This window comes from Oncorhynchus keta, chromosome 16 (assembly GCF_023373465.1).
Source record: "Oncorhynchus keta strain PuntledgeMale-10-30-2019 chromosome 16, Oket_V2, whole genome shotgun sequence".
Classification (NCBI taxonomy): Eukaryota; Metazoa; Chordata; class Actinopteri; order Salmoniformes; family Salmonidae; genus Oncorhynchus; species Oncorhynchus keta.
This window is the reverse complement of record NC_068436.1, coordinates 8,841,481-8,862,521: the sequence shown is the minus strand read 5'-3', so window position 1 is coordinate 8,862,521 and position 21,041 is coordinate 8,841,481. Positions and strand designations below refer to the sequence as shown.

Below are 21,041 nucleotides of genomic sequence, written 5' to 3'. Positions count from 1 at the left end.
GGTAATGCACCAATTTGTAAGTCGCTCTGGATAAGAGCGTCTGCTAAATGACTTAAATGTAATGTAAATGTAGTTACCCTTTAATTCAAGTGCACGGGCACCTAGCACTGTTGTTTGGTTAACAGTGTTTCTTTAGCAGGGGAGAAGGCATGGGTGGGGCTTTTATTTGATATTTTTATGGTCTTTACCTGTCAGTATTCCAAACGGGACATTAGTTATCTTTTTACTTAAACACGCAAACACCATCAGATAGAATTCATTGCACGCAATGCACTGGGTTAGTCAGATTTGATCAAATATAACAGAACAGATGAACTGAAATGACATTCACTCTCACAGGCTGGGTTGCCAAAAATAACCAACTGAAAGCCACACTCCCAATAAGTGATGAATATGACTGCTTTGAGGCACAACACACTGTGCTATTATGGCTATATGCGCCTATATATATATATATAAGCCTATTTCATTTTTTTTATTTATCAAACAATACAGCTCATAATCTAATGCTGTTATCAACCAACAAACCTATATTTTAGTTTTATTTAGCTTTAAAATGTTAACTTTTCTCAGTCTCGTGGCAAAATGTGTAGAATAGCATCAGGTGAGCTATAAAACTGCACATTTCCCCCTCTGCCCTATGGCAAAATGTGTACAACTGCAGGAAATGTGCTTTAAAACGGCAAATCTTTCTCTTTGCCCAATGGCAAAATATGCAGGAAGGTACATGCGTCGCCACCCCCCCCACAATCATAATTATTTTGGGGGGCCCACACACATTTCTGCAGGCCCACCCACCAATATCTGGCTACAGCACTGTTCTGTTGCATGAGATGGAGTTTAAAATAAAAATGGCCACTGGATTGATGGAAATAATCATGATATCATTCTGAAAGGTAGGCTAGTTAACATTTAATTGAGACGGTTATTGGGAAAGCCTTTCCATCTACCAGAGTACGGTTAGGCCAGCATTAGCGTCGCTATATTTTTCCTGTTCCTTAATTGTTTGAAACCTGGACTTTTTACTTCATATTATGAGACATGTTTAACCTTGAATCAAAGTAGCCTATAGCCAAAAATCCCACCATAGAAACATGGAGTCAATTATTTTATAAAGGCTTCCTCATATGCTTTCTCCAGTTCTATTGGTTCTTTCTTTCTTTCATTGTCTAGCAGCCAAGGCATTATCCTTGTCATGTTAGAAACCGATGATAGTTATTGCATATTTAGATCTCCCCTCCCCTCTTTCATTTTAGAAAGGAGTTTTCCGCAAATTGCATTTTGGAACATCAGCCAATATTGCTGCACCCAAAATGTGAAGAAATAATAGTTGATCAACTTTTTAAGCTAAACATTCTGATCCGTTTCATCAACCTTTATTTTTACCTTTATTTAACCAGGCAAGTCAGTTAAGAACACATTCTTATTTTCAATGACGGCCTGGGAACAGTGGGTTAACTGCCTGTTCAGGGGCAGAACGACAGATTTGTACCTTGTCAGCTCGGGGGTTTGAACTCGCAACCTTCTGGTTACTAGTCCAACGCTCTAACCACTAGGCTACGCTGCCGCCCCAACCTTATTAATTGATACGGCGTATACCTCCACTACACTACTTTGATACGTATCAGTGGGGATTAAGAAATTAGTATACACAATTCTCACTGAAAAATAAGTGGGTATATGGCGTATAGCCTCCACTACACCCCTGCTAACCTCTATCACGATAACGTGCTGGGTCGAGGTTCCGCTCCCCTCATCAACAGTGATTGGTTGGTCATCTCTCCATGTATTTTGTCCTGCTGCCTTCACAAAGCTCCTGTGGCCTCCAGTGAGATCTCCTTCACCTGAGAGTTATTGGGGAAAAGAGGTAGTTAGTTTAGTTACTGTCAATGCTTAACGGTACACTATTTACATTTTTGACACTGTCTGGAATTAGCAAGGATGTAAAGTAACACTTCTCGTAACTTTCTATGCTATTTAGTGATCGATGTACACTGAACAAAAATATAAACGCAACATGTAAAGTGTCGGTCCCATGTTTCATGAGCTGAAATAAAAGATCCCAGAAATGTTTCATATGCACAAAAACATATTTCTCTCAAATTGTGTGCCCAAATTTGTTTACATCCGTTAGTGAGCATATCTCATTTGCCAAGATAATCCATCCACCTGACAGATGTGGCATCTCAAGAAGCTGATTAAAAAGCATGATCATTACACAGGTGCACCTTATGCTGGGGACAATAAAAGCCCACTGTGCAGTTGTCACACAACACAATGCCACTGATGTCTCGTTTTAAAAGAGCATGCAATTGGCATGGTGACTGCAGGAATGTCCACCACAGCTGTTGCAAGAGAATGTAATGTTCCTGTCTCTACTACCATAAGCTGCCTCGAAAGTCGTTTTAGAGAATTTGGCCTCACAACCGCAGACCACGTGTAACCACACCAGCCTAGGACCTCCACATCCAGCTTCTTCACCTGTGGGATTGCCTGACATCAGCCACCCGGATAGCTGGTGAAATTGAGGAGTATTTCTGCCTGTAATAAAGCCCTTTTGAGGGGATTTTTTAATTTTTGATTCTGATTGGCTGGGCCTGGCTGCCATGTGGGTGGGCCATGGCTGCACCTCTGTCCAGTCGTGTGAAATCTATAGATGTGGGCCTAATTTATTTATTTAAATTGACTGATTTCCTTATATGAACTGTAACTCAGTAAAATATTTGAAATTGTTGCGTTTATATTTTTGTTCACAATATTATGTTCCATTCATCACATTGTTTTAATTGAGAAAATAATAGGAAATTAAGTTAATCAAGAATCTGATTAGAATATTTTAGTGTTTTTGTGCAAGATAGCTAAGTAATCAGAGGCATTATTGCATACTATCCAAAAACTGACCAAGACCCAATTTTATGTAACATATCTGAACGGGAGCGACAGGAACGAAACTATATATGAAAGGCGACATGCCGCGCAGCCTTGGCCTTCTGCGAAATATACCTTTTTCCATTCCTCTGTATCGGTCTAGGATCTTGACATTACTGGGACGACTAGCGTGGATGCGATCTCGCATTGTCCTGTCTGCGCGCTCCCTTGCTACCTTCAGTTCAAGTAGCTGTAGTTTCCTACGCAATCCCCTGTTTTCTTTCTGGCTTTGAGAAATTTCCAAACGAAACACTGCATAGTCGTCGTCTACGAGTTTACAAATCTCTGCCACGGCTGAATTTGCTAGCACTTCCATGATGGAGGCTATTTGAGTGTGAGAAACCATACAGTTAGCCATTGTTAGTTCAGCGTCACCTAAATAACGTCTATCAACCAAGTCCTGTCTCCAACGCGAATTAAAGACTACATGTGATGCTGTGCAGCTAAATCTGTCATATTTGTTCGTCCCATGTTGTTAATTAACGCTAACGTGGAAATTGTTCTTGGTCACTGTTCACTTCCGTTTAAACTGAAGAGAAAGGGTGTTATTGGGTAACGTCATAGCTCAAAGGGTGTGTCTAAATGAAAAAAGTATGAGCGCTGTTTTTTATTTTTAATAAGGTACCACTAAGAAATCTGTTCCCAAGTATTTCCACAAATAATGGAGAGAAACGTGATCCTATGAGAAAGGTTTTAAATAATTGTTTTAGTCGAAAATGATATCTGCTTGGGCTTCGTGTGGTCAATTTGTGTCATAAAAATTATTTGTAATTATGTTCTGGCCCCCAACCATCAGCTCACGAAAAAAATGGGTTCAAATCAAAATTGGTCACATACACATACATGTTTAGCAGATGTTATTGCGAGTGTAGCGAAATGTTTGTGCTTCTAGTCCAAATAAAATTATTCCTTCATAAATTCCATCTTAAACAAAAAAAAGTGCTACAACAAATCACATACAAAAGACAAGTCTACAGAGTGACTGAGACACAGACATATCTGTGTAATATCTAACATGTAATCTAACAATTCCACAACTACCTAATACACAGATCTAAGTAAAGGAATGGAAGAAGAATATGTAAATATATGGATGAGCAATGACAGAACGGCATAGGCAAAATGCAATAGATGATATAAAATACAGTATATACATATGAGATGAGTAATGCAAGATATGTGAACATTATTAAAGTGTCATTATTAAAGTGACTAGTGGCCAGTGATTCCTAGTCTATGCCTATAGGCAGCAGCCGCTAATGTGCTAGTGATGGCTGTTTAACAGTCTGATGGCCTTGATAGAAGTTGTTTTTCAGTCTCTCGGTCCCAGCTTTTTCTGCACCTGTACTGACCTCGCTTTCTGCATAGTAGCAGGGTGAACAGGCAGTGGCTCGGGTGGTTGTTGTCCTTGATGATCTTTTTGGCCTTCCTGTGATATCGGGTGCTGTAGGTGTCCTGGAGGGCAGGTAGTTTGCTCCCGGTGTTGTATTGTGCAGACTGCACCACCCTCTGGAGAGCCTTGCGGTTGTGGGTAGTGCAATTGCCGTACCAGGCGGTTATATAGCCCGACAGGATGCTCTCAATTGTGCATCTGTAAAAGTTTGTGAGGGTTTTAGGTGACAAGACACATTTCTTCAGCCTCCTGAGGTTGAAGAGGCGCTATCTTCACCACACTGTCTGTGTGGGTGGACCATTTCAGTTTGTCCGTGATGTGTTCGCAGAGGAACTTAAAAACTGTCCACCTTCTCTACTGCTGTCCCATTGATATGGATAGGGGGGTGCTCCCTCTGCTATTTCCTGAAGTCCACCTTCATCTCCTTTGTTTTGTTGACGTTGAGTGAGAGTTTATTTTCCTGACACCACACTCCGAGTGCCCTCACCTGCTCCCTGTAGGCTGTCTCCTCGTTGTTGGTAATCAAGCCTACTACTGTTGTGTCATCTGCAAACTTGATGATTGAGTTGGAGGCGTGCATGGCCTCCAACTCAAATGGCGCCAACGGAGACGGCTGCCTCGCTTCTAGTCCTTAGGAAACTTTGCAGTATTGTTTTTTATGTATTATTTCTTACATTGTTAGCCCAGAAAATCTTAAGTGTTATTACATACAGCCGGGAAGAACTATTGGATATCAGAGCAACGTCAACTAGGACCAGGAATACGACTTTCCCGAAGCAGAACCTTTGTCTGTACCACCCAGGGCATTTTAAGTGATTCCAGAGGCTGACACAAAACATAGCTGCCGGAGAAGAGGTAGATGGAGTGGTCTTCTTGTCAGACTTCGGATGCGCACACCACCCACTGCTCCCGAGTATGTTACTCGCTAATGGACATAGTAAATTCTATCAGCATATTGACTGTAGTCTACTCTAACTTCCGCAATGCATACAAGGCCCTCCCCCACCCTCCTTTCGGCAAATCTGACCACGACTCCATTTTGCTCCTCCCTTCCTAGAGGCAGGAACTCTGTCGTGGAAATTTCCTGTATTTACCAAATCATGAGAGCAAACCACACACAAGTCAGAGTTATCATAAAGTCCATCTTTAATTATATGAGCTCCATCACAACCCTGTGACTCTCAGATCAATTCAGTGTCTATCAATGAATTCTCTGAGAGTCCTTACACATTGCAACTGAGAGCCTTTATAGCAAAGACACACATAGCCAGACAGCATTGGCTATAAATTATCGTTCAGCTTTGTCTCCTAAACTATGTTCTCATCTCGCTCTCAGGACCATAAAACAAATCCTCATGAACAGGACTATATCAAATACACCCCTCCTGGACAAGATCACAGAGACACAGTGACTGGCACACATATATTGTGGAGCCAAGAGATAATTGATTTAAAAGATATGTTTACATATGAAGACAAGCTTGACCCCTCCCATCTCTGCGGCCCAAGTAACTTACCCCATGACAGAGAACAGATAACTGCAACTGGCCAACAGTATTATACAAAAATAGACATTCTGATGAGAAGTAACTCACAAGCATATAATGAAAATAAAACATCTTATCTATGTTACCCAACTAATTCTGATTATTCCCCAACAACTCAAACAGGATGTACCTGTGCTAAGGACAATTCAACGCTGGTCTGACCAATCCACGCTTCAAGATTGTTTTGATCACGCGGACTGGGACATGTTCCGGGTAGCCTCAGAGAATAATATTGACGTATACACTGATTCTTTGAGTGAGTTTATAAGGAAGTGCATAGGAGATGTTATACCTACTGTGACTATTAAAACCTACCCTAACCAGAAACCGTGGATAGATGGCGGCATTCGTGCAGAACTGAAAGTGCAAACCACAGCATTTAACCATGGAAAGGTGACTGAGAATATGACCAAATACAAACAGTGTAGTTATTCCCTCCAAGGCAATCAAACAAGCGAAATGTCAGTATAGAAACAAAATGGAGTCATAAATCAAAGGCTCAGACATGAGACGTATGTGGCAGGTTCTACAGACCATCTAGTTGATGACCCCTACTGTTTATTACATTACATATCAAATCTCCTATTCGTGAAATGCCTAGAATATCATTCTATACTGTAGCATTAAGATTTCACTTCACTGGAACTAAGAGACCTAGCTTGAACCATGAAAACATCATTAATCAAACTTGGAATTGGTCAGAAAAAAGCCTCCAAGGCTGAAATCTAATCTAATAATCGAACAAGCAGCATAAAAACACACGTGCCAATCGGAGTGTTCAGTGGCTCATTAAACATGTAAAGTGTGTTGTACCGCAAGGCAGCACTCTTGGCCCTCTACTCTTTATTATTTTTACTAACGACCTACCACTGGCATTAAACAAAGCCTGTGTCTATGAACAGTACATTCGGAAAGTATTCAGACTACACTTTTTACACATTTTGTTGTTACAGCCTTAATCTAAAATTGATTATGTAAACCATTTTCTTCATCAGTCTACACACAACATCCCATAATGACAAAGTGAAAACAGATTTTTAGATTTTTTTCAAATGTATTAAACATAAAAAACCTTATTTACATAAGTATTCAGACCCTTTGCTATGAGACTCAAAATTGAGCTCAGGTGCATCCTGTTTGTATTGATCATCCTTGATGTTTTTACAACTTGATTGGAGTCCAGCTGTGGTAAATTTAATTGATTGGACATGATTTCCATATTATCAAAGGAAATTGAAGGACAAACAGTACAGTTAGATAGCAATAAAAACAGTACCATAGAGGCACAGAATAAGTTAGAGGAAAAACAAAAAGAAATGTTGGAACTTATTCAAGAAAGATCCAGTGTAAGATATTATAAAAATAAAGCGAACTGGATGGAATATGGGAAAAAATGCACACAATTATTTTTCAACCTTCAACATAGAAATGCTACCAAGAATATATTTTTGTTTCAGTCTCCTCCATCTCCACTCACCGAAGCTAATTGTATGGATTATTTTTCCTATTCATAATGTCAAATTAACATCTATACAGAAAGACTAATGTGAAGGCCAAATTACAGAGGAGGAACTTCTTGATGCAATTAAAGCCTTTAAGTCTGGGAAAACTCCGGGGCTAGATGGCATACCAGTGGAAGTATACAAAACCTTTTTTAATATACTCAGAGGACCATTATTAGCATGTTTTAACCACTCCTATATAAGTGGTAGATTATCGGACACGCAACAAGGTCTGATTTCATTATTACTGAAACAGGATCCAAGTGGTATAAATAAAGATCCAGTCCATTAAAAAAATTGGAGGCCTCTTACACTTCAGTGTTGTGATGCAAAAATTCTAGCTAAATGCTTGGCGCATAGAATTAAAAAGGTATTGTCAGGTATTATTCATCCTAATCAGACAGATTTTTACATGGACGATACATTGGAGATAATATAAGACAAGTACTGGAAACAATAGAATACTATGAAATATCGGGGAAACTAGGCCTGGTTTTCATTGCTGATTTTGAAAAGGCTTTTGATAAAGTACGACTGGAGTTTATATATAAATGCAGAGAATATTTCAAAGTTGGAGAATCACTTATAAAATGGGTTAAAGTCATGTATAGTAACCCTAGGTGTAAAATAGTAAAAAATGGCTACATCTCAGAAAGTTTTAAACTGTCAAGAGGAGTAAAACAAATTATGATATTACATATTGGATCACAAAAAAATTCAACTTTTACATTACCGTGTAGTTTACCAATAAAATAGTCTGAAGCGGATGTGGACATACTCGGTATACATATCCCAAAATAAAGAAATGATCTCACTCCAATACATTTTTATAGAAAGTTAGCAAAAATAGATCAAATCTTGCTACCATGGAAAGGAAAATACCTGTTTAGTCATATCACAGTTGACCTATTTGCTTATGGTTTTGCCTACACCTAGTTACCTGCTTTTTAAATTATATGAACAAAAAAGATTCCATTTTATTTGGAATGGCAAGCCAGACAAAATTAAAAGGGCCTATTTATATAACGAATATGAATTCGGAGGGCAGAAATGATTCAATATTAAAGCATTAGACCTCTCACTAAAGGTATCAGTCATACAAAAGTTATACTTAAATCCAAAATGGTTCTCTAGTAAATTAGTAAGAATGTCTCACCCCATGTTCAAGAATGGCCTTTTTCCTTTTATTCAGATGACAACTGCTCACTTTCGGATCTTTGAAAACAAAATCATTTCCAAAATAAAATTATTTTTTAAACAAGCGTCGCGGACCACAATGTCTTGCTCCCAGACAAATTAAACAACTTCTTTGCTCGCTTTGAGGACAATACAGTGCCACTGACACGGCCCGCTACCAAAACCTGCGGGCCACCATTGTTCCTGTTCCCAAGAAAGCTAAGGTAACTGAGCTAAATGACTACCGCCCCATAGCACTCACTTCCGTGCTTTGAGAGACTCGTCAAGGACCATATCACCTCCACCCTAGACCCACTCCAATTTGCTTACTGCCCCAATAGGTCCACAGACGATGCCATCGCAATCACACTGCCCTAACCCATCTGGACAAGAGGAATACCTATGTAAGAATGCTGTTCTTCGACTACAGGTCAGCATTTAACACCATAGTACCCTCCAAACTCATCATTAAGCTCGAGACCCTGGGTCTCGTCCCCGCCCTGTGCAACTGGGTCCTGGACTTCCTGACGGGCCACCCCCAGGTGGTGAAGGTAGGTAACATCATCTCGCCCCCGCTGATCCTCAACACTGGAGCCCCACAAGGGTGTGTTCTCAGCCCTCTCCTGTACTCCCTGTTCACCCATGACTGCATGGCCATGCACGCCTCCAACTCAATCATCAAGTTTGCAGATGACACTACAGTGGTAGACTTGATTACCAACAACGACGAGACGGCCTAAAGGGAGGAGGTGAGGGCACTCGGAGTGTGGTTTCAGGAAAATAACCTCACACTCAATGTCAACAAAACAAAGGAGATGATCGTGGACTTCAGGAAACAGCAGAGGGAGCAGCCCCCTATCCACATTGACGGGACAGTAGTGGAGAAGGTGGGAAGTTTTAAGTTCCTCGGCGTACACATCACGGACAAACTGAAATGGTCCACCCACACAGACAGCATGGTGAAGAAGGCGCAGCAACACATCTTCAACCTCAGGAGGCTTAAGAAATTTGGCTTGTTATCAAAAACCCTCATAAACTTTTACGGATGCACAATCGAGAGCATCCTGTCGGGCTGTATCACCTCCTGGTACAGCTCCGCCCACAGCCGCAAGGCTATCCAGAGGGTAGTGAGGTCTGCACAACGCATCACCGGGGGCAAACTACCTGCCCTCCAGGACATCTACACCACCCGATGTCACAGGAAGGCCAAAAAGATCATCAAGGACAACAACCACCCGAGCCACTGCCTGTTCACCCCGCTATCATCCAGAAGGCGAGGTCAGTACAGGTGTATCAAAGCGGGGACAGAGAGACTGAAAAACAGCTTCTATCTCAAGACCATCCGACTGTTATACAGCTATCACTAACATTGAGGGGCTGCTGCCAACATACTGACTCAACTCTAGCCACTTTAATAATGGAAAAATTGATGTAATAAATGTATCACTAGCCACTTTATATAATGTTTACATACTCTACATTACTCATATTTATATACTGTACTCTATACCATCTACTGCATCTTGCCAATGCCGTTCGGCCATCACTCATTCATGTATTTTTATGTACATATTCTTATAAATTCCTTTACACTTGTGTGTATAAGGTAGTTGTACTGAAATTGTTAGATTAGATTACTTGTTAGATATTACTGTATGGTCGGAACTAGAAGCACAAGCATTTCGCTACACTCGCATTAACATCTGCTAATGTTGTAGTTTTTGTTACATATAGAGACAGATATGACACTATTGAGCAAAGATAGGTATACATTAGACCACAAACAGAAAGCGGACAGGAAACCAAAGATTAAACAGACATAAGTGTAATGGCCGAAGCCATACGTGCTTTACTGTGCATAAGGGCTTAGGGCAAAGAGGAGGAGGTGACCCTTAAATACATGATCTATTATGGAAGGAGCAGGACATCATTATAAAGATTAGATAGAGAGGGTAAAGGACATAAGTGCTTAGATTAAAGGCCATAAGTGCTTAGGGTAAGATAGATATACATTCATTTTATGACACAAGAGGATCCTGCCACCATTGTAATCTAATCAAGAGCGGATACAGGCGTTATTAGGCATGAACAAGCTGGAAGCCTGGACTGAAAGATAATGGTGGCCGATGACCTGAGGGAAGTAACTCCATTAACATATGGGATGGACTCATATACTGTGTGTGTATAAATACAGAGCCAGTGCTCTGGGAATGTGTGTGTTCCGCGGACCATCTAGGCTTCTGATATGTTTGTATTAAAAGCCTATATTGAATTCACAAGTTCTTGTAAGTGTTATATTTTGAAATGATTCTCCATGACACTAACCATGTGTATGGGACAAATGAAATTTGATTTGAAGTTGTTTGCAATTTCAGTTTAGTCCACCTGAAAAGACAGAAAAAATACAAATATTGTGGTAAAACTCAAATGTTTATTTTTTCAAATATACTAATTGATAAAAATGCATTTTTTGATCAAATCTTTAAAAAAGGTATAATTTTTGCAAATGTTATCGTAAATAGGACTGGTGGAGTTATGTCACACATGCAGCTAACACAGACATATGGAAATGTCTGCTATACCCAAAATTACAACCAACTAATCGCCTCATTACCACAAAAATGGAAGATGCAAATGGAAGGGGGAAAAAGTAAGGAACTTGTCTGTCAGGCCCTGTATTAAAGACCAAAAATGGTTAAAGAAAACTGTGATAAATGAAAGTATATACCAATTTAATTTAAGGACCAAAAAATTGACAGCTGTGCCATGTAAATCGCAAAATAGTTGGGAAGAGATGTTCGATGTACCGATTCCATGGCACATGGTTTATGAATTGACACGCAAAACGATGTCAGATTCAAAACTTCTAATTTTTCAATTTAAATGATTATACAAAATTCTTGTAACCAATAGAATATTATATATATATGTGGAGGATACAATCTTCCCAGCTCTGCAGATTTTGCTGCGAGGAAGAAGAGACATTAGATCATTTATTTTGGTACTGTCCGTATGTAGCTTGTTTTTGGTCACAGGTCCAGGAATGGCTGAAGAATTGCAACATTTACCTAGAACTAACTCTTTAGATAGCAATACTGGATGCTTTGAAAAGTCATAGTCAATTGATCTAAAATAATTATTATATTATTGATTTTTTTATATTTTATTTACAATCTGTAGAAGCTATGAAAATAAAAAGGTTCAGTACTTTTGTGAAGCATCACAGCACAGTTGAAAAATATATGGCAAATAGAAATCCAAAATGGATGGTGTTAAGAGATAGATGGGAGGGGTTGAATGGAGCTGAAGGGTGGGACTAATAACAACAAGATAACCAATGTAAAACATACAGGTCTGTAAAATAGGTTCAGAAATGTTGTTAAATCGCACAGTTACAAACCGGATGGACATCGGAAATAGAGGATAGATTAAAACAAACAAAATATAACTATTGTAAAATAGATATGTATATAATATTTATAAACTGAAGGTAGAAGCCTAAGTGCTATTGTTTCTTAGTTTACTCCACTGGGGGAGGGGTGGTAGGGTTTGCGAGGAATAATAAAGGTATAGTCTAAAAAAAGTGTGTTACCCAAAAATATGTTGGGGATTGGAAATGTTGCAGACAATTACATTGATGGAAGCAACAATCTATCCGCAATATTAAAGCTGATCCACCCTCTGAAAAAAAACACACATCTGTCTATATAAGGTACCACATAATATAATATAATAATAATATATGCCATTTAGCAGACGCTTTTATCCAAAGCGACTTACAGTCATGTGTGCATACATTCTACGTATGGGTGGTCCCGGGAATCGAACCCACTACCCTGGCGTTACAAGCACCATGCTCTACCAACTGAGCTACAGAAGGACCACATGTCAGCGCAAGTGCATGTCAGCGCAAGAACCAAGTCATGAGGTCGAAATAATAGTCTGTAGAGCTCCGAGACAGGATTGTGTTGAGGAACAGATCTGGGGAAGGGTTCCAAAAAAATGAAGGTCATTGAAGGTCCCCAAGAACACAGTGGCCTCCATCATTCTTAAATTGAGGAAATTTGGAACCACCAAGACTATTCCTAGAGGTGGCTGCCCTGGCCAAACTGAGAAATCGGGGAGAAAGTCCTTGGTCAGGGACGTGACCAAGAATCCGATAGTCACTCTGTCAGAGCTCCAGAGTTCCTCTGTGGAGATGAGATAACATTCTCTGCAGCACTCCACCAATCAGGCCTTTATGGTAGAGTGGCCAGACGGAAGCCACTCCTCAGTAAAATGCACATGGCAGCCCGCTTGGAGTTTGCCAAAAGGCACCTAAAGGACTCTCAAACCGTGAGAAAGAAGATTCTCTGGTCTGATGAAACCAAGATTGAACTCTATGGCCTGAATGCCAAGCGTCACATCTGGAGAAAACCTGGCACCTTCGATATGGTGAAGCATGGTGCTAGCAGCATCATGCTGTGAAGATGTTTTTCAGAGGCAGGGACTGGGAGACTAGTCATGGTCGAGGGAAAGATGACGGGGCAAAGTACTGAGAGTTCATTGATGAAAACCTGCTCCAGAGCGCTCCGGACCTCAGACTGGGGCGAAGGTTCGCCTTCCAACAGGATAACGACCCTAAGTACTACCAAGAAAAAGCAGGAGTGGCTTCGGGACAAGTCTCTGAATGTCCTAGAGTGGCCCAGCCAGAGACCGGACTTGAACCCGATCAAACATCTCTGAAGAGACATTGAAAATAGCTGTGCAGCGAAGCTCCCCATCCAACCTGACAGAACTTGAGAGGATCTGCAGAGAAGAATGGGAGAACCCCTCCAAAAACTGATGTGCCAGCGTCATGCCCAAGAATACTCAAGGCTGTAATCGCTGCTAAAGGTGCTTCAACAAAGTACTGAGTAAAGGGTCTGAATATTTAAGTAAATGTGATATTTTTGTTTTTTCGAAAAAACTGTTTTTGCTTCGTCATTATGGGGTATTGTGAGTAGATTGATGAGGGGGGGAAAAACGATTTAATCAATTTTAGAATATGGCTATAATGTAAGAAAATGTGGGAAAAATGAAGGGGTCTGAATACTTTCCGAATGCACTGTATACTGACTGTACCCTGATGATTCAACCTTATATGTATCAGCAAACACAGCTAGGGAAATCACTGCAACCCTAAACAAAGAGTTGAAGTCCGTTTTAGAATAGGTGGCCAGTAATAAACTAGTCCTGAACATCTGTAAAACTAATAGCATTATATTTGGTAAAAATCATTCCCTCAAATCATTTAAGTTCTATACATCAGCTGAATCTGATCATGAATAATGTGGCCGTTGAGCAAATTGAGGAGACTAAATTACATGGTGTGACCTTGGAATTATAAAAAAATAAAAACAAATGTACCAGGAAAAGATTGTAAACAATCATGGACAAAACATATTCATTGAGTGGTTGTAAAGATGGGGAGAGGTCTGTCCATGATAAAGAGATGCTTGGCTTTTTTGACACCACACTCCGCAAATAAAGGCTCTAGTTTTATCTTATCTTGATTATTGCCCAGTCAGGTGCTGCAAAGGACATAGGAAAACTGAAGCTGGCCCAGAACAGAGTGGAATGTCTTGCTTGTCACTGTAATCAGAGGGCTAATATCAACACTATACATACCAGTCTCTCTTGGCTAAAAGTAGAGCAGAGACTGTTTCTTATGAAAAAAGGTGATGCAGTCAATGTGTTAAATTCCAAATCCTTTGCATTGTCAATTTACACACAGCTCTGACACACACACTTAGCCTACCAGACATGCCACTAGGGGACTTTTCACAGTTCCCAAATCCAGAACAAATCCAAGAAATGTACAGTATTATATATAGCCATGATTACATGGAACTCTCTTCCATCTGAAATTGCTCAAGTTTACAGCAAACCTGTTTTTAAAAAACAGATTAATGAACATCTCACGGCACAGCACCTCTCTCCTATTTGACCTAGATTTTTTGTGTGTATGTGCTCATATGTAGTCTGTGTGACGTTTTAAATGTATGTAGTTCTGTTCTTGAGCTGTTCTTGACTATTAATGTTCTTATTGTATCATGTTTTGTGTGCACCCCAGGAAGAGAACCTGATGCATTTGCAATAGTTAATGGGAATCCTAATAAAATACCAATACCAATAAATCTCAAGCCACACTGCTATGATTTCTCCCCATTGTGGACCTTCCCACTGTCCCACTGACCTTCCCAATAAGGATACTCAGGAAGGAGAATATCTTTTATTGCATGACATAAGTATTTGATCACCTACCAACCAGTAAGAATTCCGTCATGGATTAAAATCCTGCAGCGCACGCAAGGTCCCCCTGTTCAAGCCAGCGCATGTCCAGGCCTGTCTGAAGTTTGCCAATGACCATCTAGATGATCCAGAGGAGGAATGGGAGAAGGTCATGTGGTCTGATGAGACAAAAATAGAGGTTTTTGGTCTAAACTTCACTCGCCGTGTTTGGAGGAAGAAGAAGGATGAGTACAACCCCAAGAACACCATCCCAACCGTGAAGCATGGTGGTGGAAACATCCTTCTTTTGGGATGCTTTTCTGCAAAGGGGACAGGACGACTGCACCGTATTGAGGGGAGGATGGATGGGGCCATGTATCGCAAGATCTTGGCTAACAACCTCCTTCCCTCAGTAAGAGCATTGAAGATGGGTCGTGGCTGGGTCTTCCAGCATGACAACGACCCGAAACACACAGCCAGGGCAACTAAGGAGTGGCTCCGTAAGAAGCATCTCAAGGTCCTGGAGTGGCCTAGCCAGTCTCCAGACCTGAACCCAATAGAACATCTTTGGAGGGAGCTGAAAGTCCGTATTGCCCAGCGACAGCCCGAAACCTGAAGGATCTGGAGAAGGTATGTATGGAGGAGTGGGCCAAAATCCCTGCTGCAGTGTGTGCAAACCTGGTCAAGAATTACAGGAAACGTATGATCTCTGTTATTGCAAACAAAGGTTTCTGTACCAAATATTAAGCTCTGCTTTTCTGATGTATCAAATACTTATGTCATGCAATAAAATGCTAATTAATTACATAAAAATCATACAATGTGATTTTCTGGATTTTTGTTTTAGATTCCGTCTCTCACAGTTGAAGTGTACCTATGATAAAAAATTACAGACCTCTACATGCTTTGTAAGAAGGAAAACCTGCAAAATCGGCAGTGTATCAAATACTTGTTCTCCCCACTGTATATACATAGGTATGTGGACACCCTTCAAATTAGTGGATTCAGCTTTTTCAGCCACAACCGTTGCTGACAGGTGTATAACATTGAGCACACCGACATGCAATCTCCATAGACAATTACGGGCAGTGGAATGGCCTTACTGAAGAGCTTAGTGACTTTCAACATGGCACTGTCATAGGATGCCACCTTTCCAACAAGTCAGTTTGTCAAATTTCTGCCATGCTTGGGCTGCCCCGGTCAACTGTAAGAGCTGTTATTATGAAGTGGAAACGTCTAGGAGCAACAACGGCTCAGCCGTGAAGTGGTAGGCCACACAAGCTCACAGAACCGGACCGCTGAGTGTTGAAGAAACTAGCATGTAAAGATAGTTTGTCCTCGGTTGCAACACTCACTATCCAGTTCCAAACTGCCTCTGAAAGCAACGTCAGCACAAGAACTGTTCGTCTGGAGCTTCATGAAATGGGTTTCCATAGCCAAGCAGCCGCACACAAGCCTAAGATCATCATGCGCAATGCCAAGCGTCGGCTGGAGTGGTGTAAAGCTCGCCGGCATTGGACTCTGGAGCAGTGGAAACGCATTCTCTGGATTGATGAAACACACTTCACCATCTGGAAGAACGACTTCACCATCTGGCAGTCCAATGGACAAATCTGGGTTTGGCGGATGCCACGAGAACGCTGCCTGCCCGAATGCATAGCTGTTTTTCATGATTTGGACTAAGCCCTTAGTTCCAGTGTAGGGAAATGTTAATGCTACATCATACAAGAAGATTCTAGAAGATTCTGTGTGTCCAAGTTTGTGGCAACAGTTTGGGGAAGGCCCTTTCCTGTCTCAGCATGACAATGCACAAAGTGAGGTCCATACACAAATGGTTTGTTGAGATCGGTGTGGAAGAACTTGACTGGCCTGCACAGAACCATGACCTAAACCCCATCGTACACCTTTGAGATTAATTGGAATGACCGACTGCAAGCCAGGCCTAATCACTTAACAACAGTGCCAAGACAGTGCAAGACCCACAGCAATGTTCCAACATCTAGTGGAAAGCATTACTAGAAGAGTGCAGGATGTTAAAGCAGCAAAGGGGAGACCATATAAATGTCCATGATTTTGGAATGAGATGTTCGACGAGAAGGTGTCCACATACTTTTGGCCATGTAGTGTTTGGCAGCTAAAGAATGGTTCCCATATATCCCCTGCGTAAAACTCAAGCCACACTGCTATGATTTCTCTCCTTTGTGGACACTCCTATGTCTGGTAAGGTTAGTCAGGAAGGAGAAGCTCTTGTGACATAGTTTGCACTTGAAGGGCCTCTCCTTGGTGTGAACTGTCTGGTGCTTCTTCACATAGTTTGCCTCAGTAAAGCGCTTCCCACATGTGGGGCAGGCGTATGGCTTGTCTGCGTCTGTCCTAATGCTCAGCCTCCCACGTTGTGACCCGATGACACCAGAGGAGGTAGAAGCAGGAGCCACCGCCCCCAGTTGGTTAGTCTTTGAGCTCCCTCCTTGACCTCTAGTCATTGTTTGGGTGTTGTTGGGATTGTGTGCTGTGTTATAAGCAAGGTACATCTCGTGGGAAACGCCCATCCTGACCCTGTCTGTGTTGATGGGGTAACCATGAGGTAACTGAGGAAGGCTAGACCCAGGTCCAGGCTTTCTATGAACCCAGTCACTAGGCATTAGACGAGACCCTGAAGAAGACAGACTTCCTGAAAGACTACCACCAGGAGGGTCACCCACCACCCTCTTTGAAGGCTGAAGCCCAGGGTGACCTGCTCTGTTCATCATGGATACTGTGGTGTTTGTATCATAAGAACAGGAGGGTCTATCTCTATCAGCCCCACGCACTGCTCCATCCCTGCACTGAGACTGTGAAGAGAAGGGTCTGGTCTGCAGACTAGATTCCTGACTAGAGCCTCTGTCTCTCTGATGACCACCAGGACTGAGATTGTTCAGTCCACCTGTCCACTGGTTGTGTTCTGTGTGGTGGTGGTGGAGTCTCTGTCCCTCGCGGTTGGGTCCTGGTTCCGACTCGGGAAGGAAGAGTGACGGCTCCTGATCCACTGTCCTGATTCGAGGCCAAGGTTTGTGACCTGCCGCCTCAGAGGTCCAGTCTCTTCCGCCAGCAACACCTGATATCAGCAGGTCTTCATGGACTGCAGACTGTGAACACAAATTGTACAGAAGAGAATATAAAGGTTTATATAAGAAACAATTTGCTGTACACACAGAAACATTACATGATATTATGAAATATCATGTTTAGCAACGGAGGCCAGAACAAATGGACGCTTTTCGCCGGCAGCTTTCATCAGCGGCACCCGCAGAACTTTTGTCACTACGAACATTTGATCTGAGTACACCCATTTCTCTTTCTATGATAAAATATTAACCACAGTCAATAGAACAAGCTCCCCAATGAGCGAAAAGATGCAGAAACTATTTACAGACAACGCCGATTTGGAAACAACTCCGGTTGAAACCAATGTACTACAGTCCTTGAAATAAGTTGTGCATGAATGGACAGTGTTTACACCAACACATTGGTGCAGCTGGCTTCAAGGGTTAAGCGAGCAGTGTGTCAAGAAGCAGTGCGGCTTGGCAGGGTTGTGTTTCAGAGGACGCATGGCTCTCGACCTTCGCCTCTCCCGAGTCCGTAGGGGAGTTGCAGTGATGGGACAAGACTAACGACCAATTGGATATCACAAAATTGTGGAGAAAAAACAGTAAAAATCCCACAAAATAATTTGTGCACAAATATCAGTGACCTTCCGGCCAGTATGGCATTAAGCCAGCTCCAAATAAAATACCTTATCAAAGACAACCTACAGCTCAAAGGTAATGTCAAAACACTCACAACAATTGTTAATTCATTATCAAGTGATAATAACATGCTGATATAAATATTATTTATCTAGAGTCTAAGACTGGGGGTTATTATTGTTCTAAGATGGTCACCATGGATTAGTAAGCTATTTGATTTTGAATTCGTAGGTCTAAAAAAATATATACAATACTAATCAAAATTTGGACACCTACTCTTTCAAGGGTTTTTATTTATTTTTTGCTATTTTCTACATCAAAACTATGAAATAACACACATGGAATCATGTAGTAACCAAAAAAGTGTTCAACAAATCAAAATATATTTTAGATTCTTCAAAGTAGCAACCCTTTCCCGAGATGACAGCTTTGCACATTCTTGGCATTCTCTCAACCAGCATCACCTGGAATGCTTTTCCAACCACCTTGAAGGAGTTACCACATATGCTGAGCACTTGTTGGCTGCTTTTCCTTCACTCTGACATCCAACTCATCCCAAACCATCTCAATTGGGTTGAGGTCAGTGATTGTGTAGGCTAGGTCATCTGATGCAGCACTCATCACTCTCCTTCTTGGTCAAATAGCCCTTACACAGCCTGGAAATCCTGTTGAAAAACAAATGATAGTCCCACTAAGCGCAACCAGATGGGATTGTGTATAATGCAGAATGCTGTGGTAGCCTCGCTGGTTAAGTCTGATTGAATTCTAAATAAATCACAGACAGTGTCACCAACAAAGCACCATCACACCACCACCTCCATGCTTCACGGTGGGAACCACACATGCGGAGATCATCTGTTCACCAACTAATTCAAAATAAGTTTTGAATTTTGGCCCATTCCTCCTGACAGAGCTGGTGTAACTGAGTCAGGTTTGTAGGCCTCCTTTTCTATAGGATTGAGGTCAGGGCTTTGTGATGGCCACTCCAATACCTTGTCCTTAAGCCATTTTGCCACTTTTGAAGTATGCTTGGGGTCATTGTCCATTTGGAAGACCCATTTACGACCAAGCTTTAACTTCCTGACTGATGTCTTGAGATGTTGCTTCAATATATCCACATAAGTTTCCTCCCTCATGATGCCATCTATTTTGTGAAGTGCACCAGTCCCTCCTGCAGCAAAGCACCCCACAACATGATGCTGTCACCCCCGTGCTTCACGGTTGGGATGGTGTTCTTCGGCTTGCAAGCCTCCCCTTTTTCCTCCAAACACAACAATGGTCATTATGGCCAAACAGTTCTATATTTGTTTCATCAGACCAGAGGACATTTCTCCAAGCTTTATCAGGCACATCTGTCTCTGCAGTTCACAGCTCCCCTTCCTCCCCTGTAGGTAGGCTGGAACATCCACCACCGAATGTGTAGCACCCATCTGGGTGATGCAGCAGTAAGTGCCTGGAGGCCACCACACCTGGGCAGTAATCAGCAACAGTCTCCTACTAGACGAGCCTCTGTAATCCCCTCACACCACAATCCAAATCTAGTACTTGTTTGTTTTGCAGTTAATTATGTTGATTTTGTGTTGATTTTGGATGTGGTTGAGTGGTTGAAAAACAAGTTTTAATGACTCCAACCTAAGTGTATGTAAACTTCCGACTTCAACTGTAGGTGTGTCCAAACTTTTGACTGGTACTGTATATATTTGATCAAATACTGACTTTGGCCTTTTGTAGCAAATCCAATAAAAACTTATTGAATAACACATTCATAACTGGAAAAAAGACAGTTAAAAAATAAATCACAAGGAATAATGTTTTGGAGTGTCTGTCCTATATCTAGGAGATAAAAGAAAGCTCGGGAAATATTTGTGCTTTTCTTTTACACATATTTATCCCCTTTTTGGGGGTAGGTACAAAATTACCTCCATACTTCCATTCATTTTTTTTAAGCCAGTACCGGTTACATGCACATGAGTCCCGTGACACTTGTGGGGGTCGTTGAGCAAAACGGAGAACACCATCATGTTCGTGATAGTCTCATCTTTCCATGTTAGTTTGTAGGTCAAACCACTCAGACGTGCCACAGCCATTATCGTGAGAAGACCGATTTTCGGGATGTCTGACAAACACCAATGGAGCTTGGCCACCTTCCAATGGATTGAGACGCAGCCCATGCCAAAAAACAGATATCTAGCTTAAACTGAAAGATTTTGATGGGATTTTAAAAATTGTTACTAAAATGTTACTCTAGGTGGATTTATTAGACGTACAGTCCCATTCGATGAGAGAGAACCTGGTTTTCACAGGTATATCTGAGAATAATGATGGAAAATACATTATTCAAACAAAACTACATATCCTAGCAGATGAGGTATCAAAAATCACAAAGAAAAGGTACCGGTTAAATCCAAGGGTAGACAATTACAAAGTATAAACTTTGGGCTTAATGACCAGTTTTCTAAAGAAAGAAATAACAGGTGGAAAATACTCTACCCGATGCTTAAATATGGTCAATGATGCA

The 21,041-nt window shown here is 41.3% G+C and overlaps 2 protein-coding genes across 5 annotated transcripts in view; both read right to left on the bottom strand.

Moving 5' to 3' along the window:
* The window catches only part of LOC118395619 (zinc finger and SCAN domain-containing protein 12-like), a 142,118-nt gene that overhangs the window by 37,406 nt on the left and 83,671 nt on the right, over positions 1-21,041 (bottom strand). The gene's annotated exons all lie outside the window — the stretch shown is intronic.
* Positions 1-21,041, bottom strand: part of LOC118395644 (uncharacterized) — an 82,491-nt gene that overhangs the window by 29,911 nt on the left and 31,539 nt on the right. The window contains exons 1-2 of one of the 4 annotated variants that reach the window (XM_052465106.1): positions 3,004-3,465; positions 1,714-1,844 (exon numbers count right to left, since the gene is read on the bottom strand). The exons of 2 other annotated variants lie outside the window; for them this stretch is intronic. In XM_052465106.1, the coding sequence (XP_052321066.1) occupies positions 1,714-1,844; positions 3,004-3,286 (414 nt within the window). In that variant the 5' untranslated portion in view covers positions 3,287-3,465. Of the gene's footprint in view, positions 1-1,713; positions 1,845-2,481; positions 2,516-3,003; positions 3,466-21,041 lie in introns of those variants that run through there. One more of the 4 variants, XM_052465109.1, reaches the window with a different exon arrangement.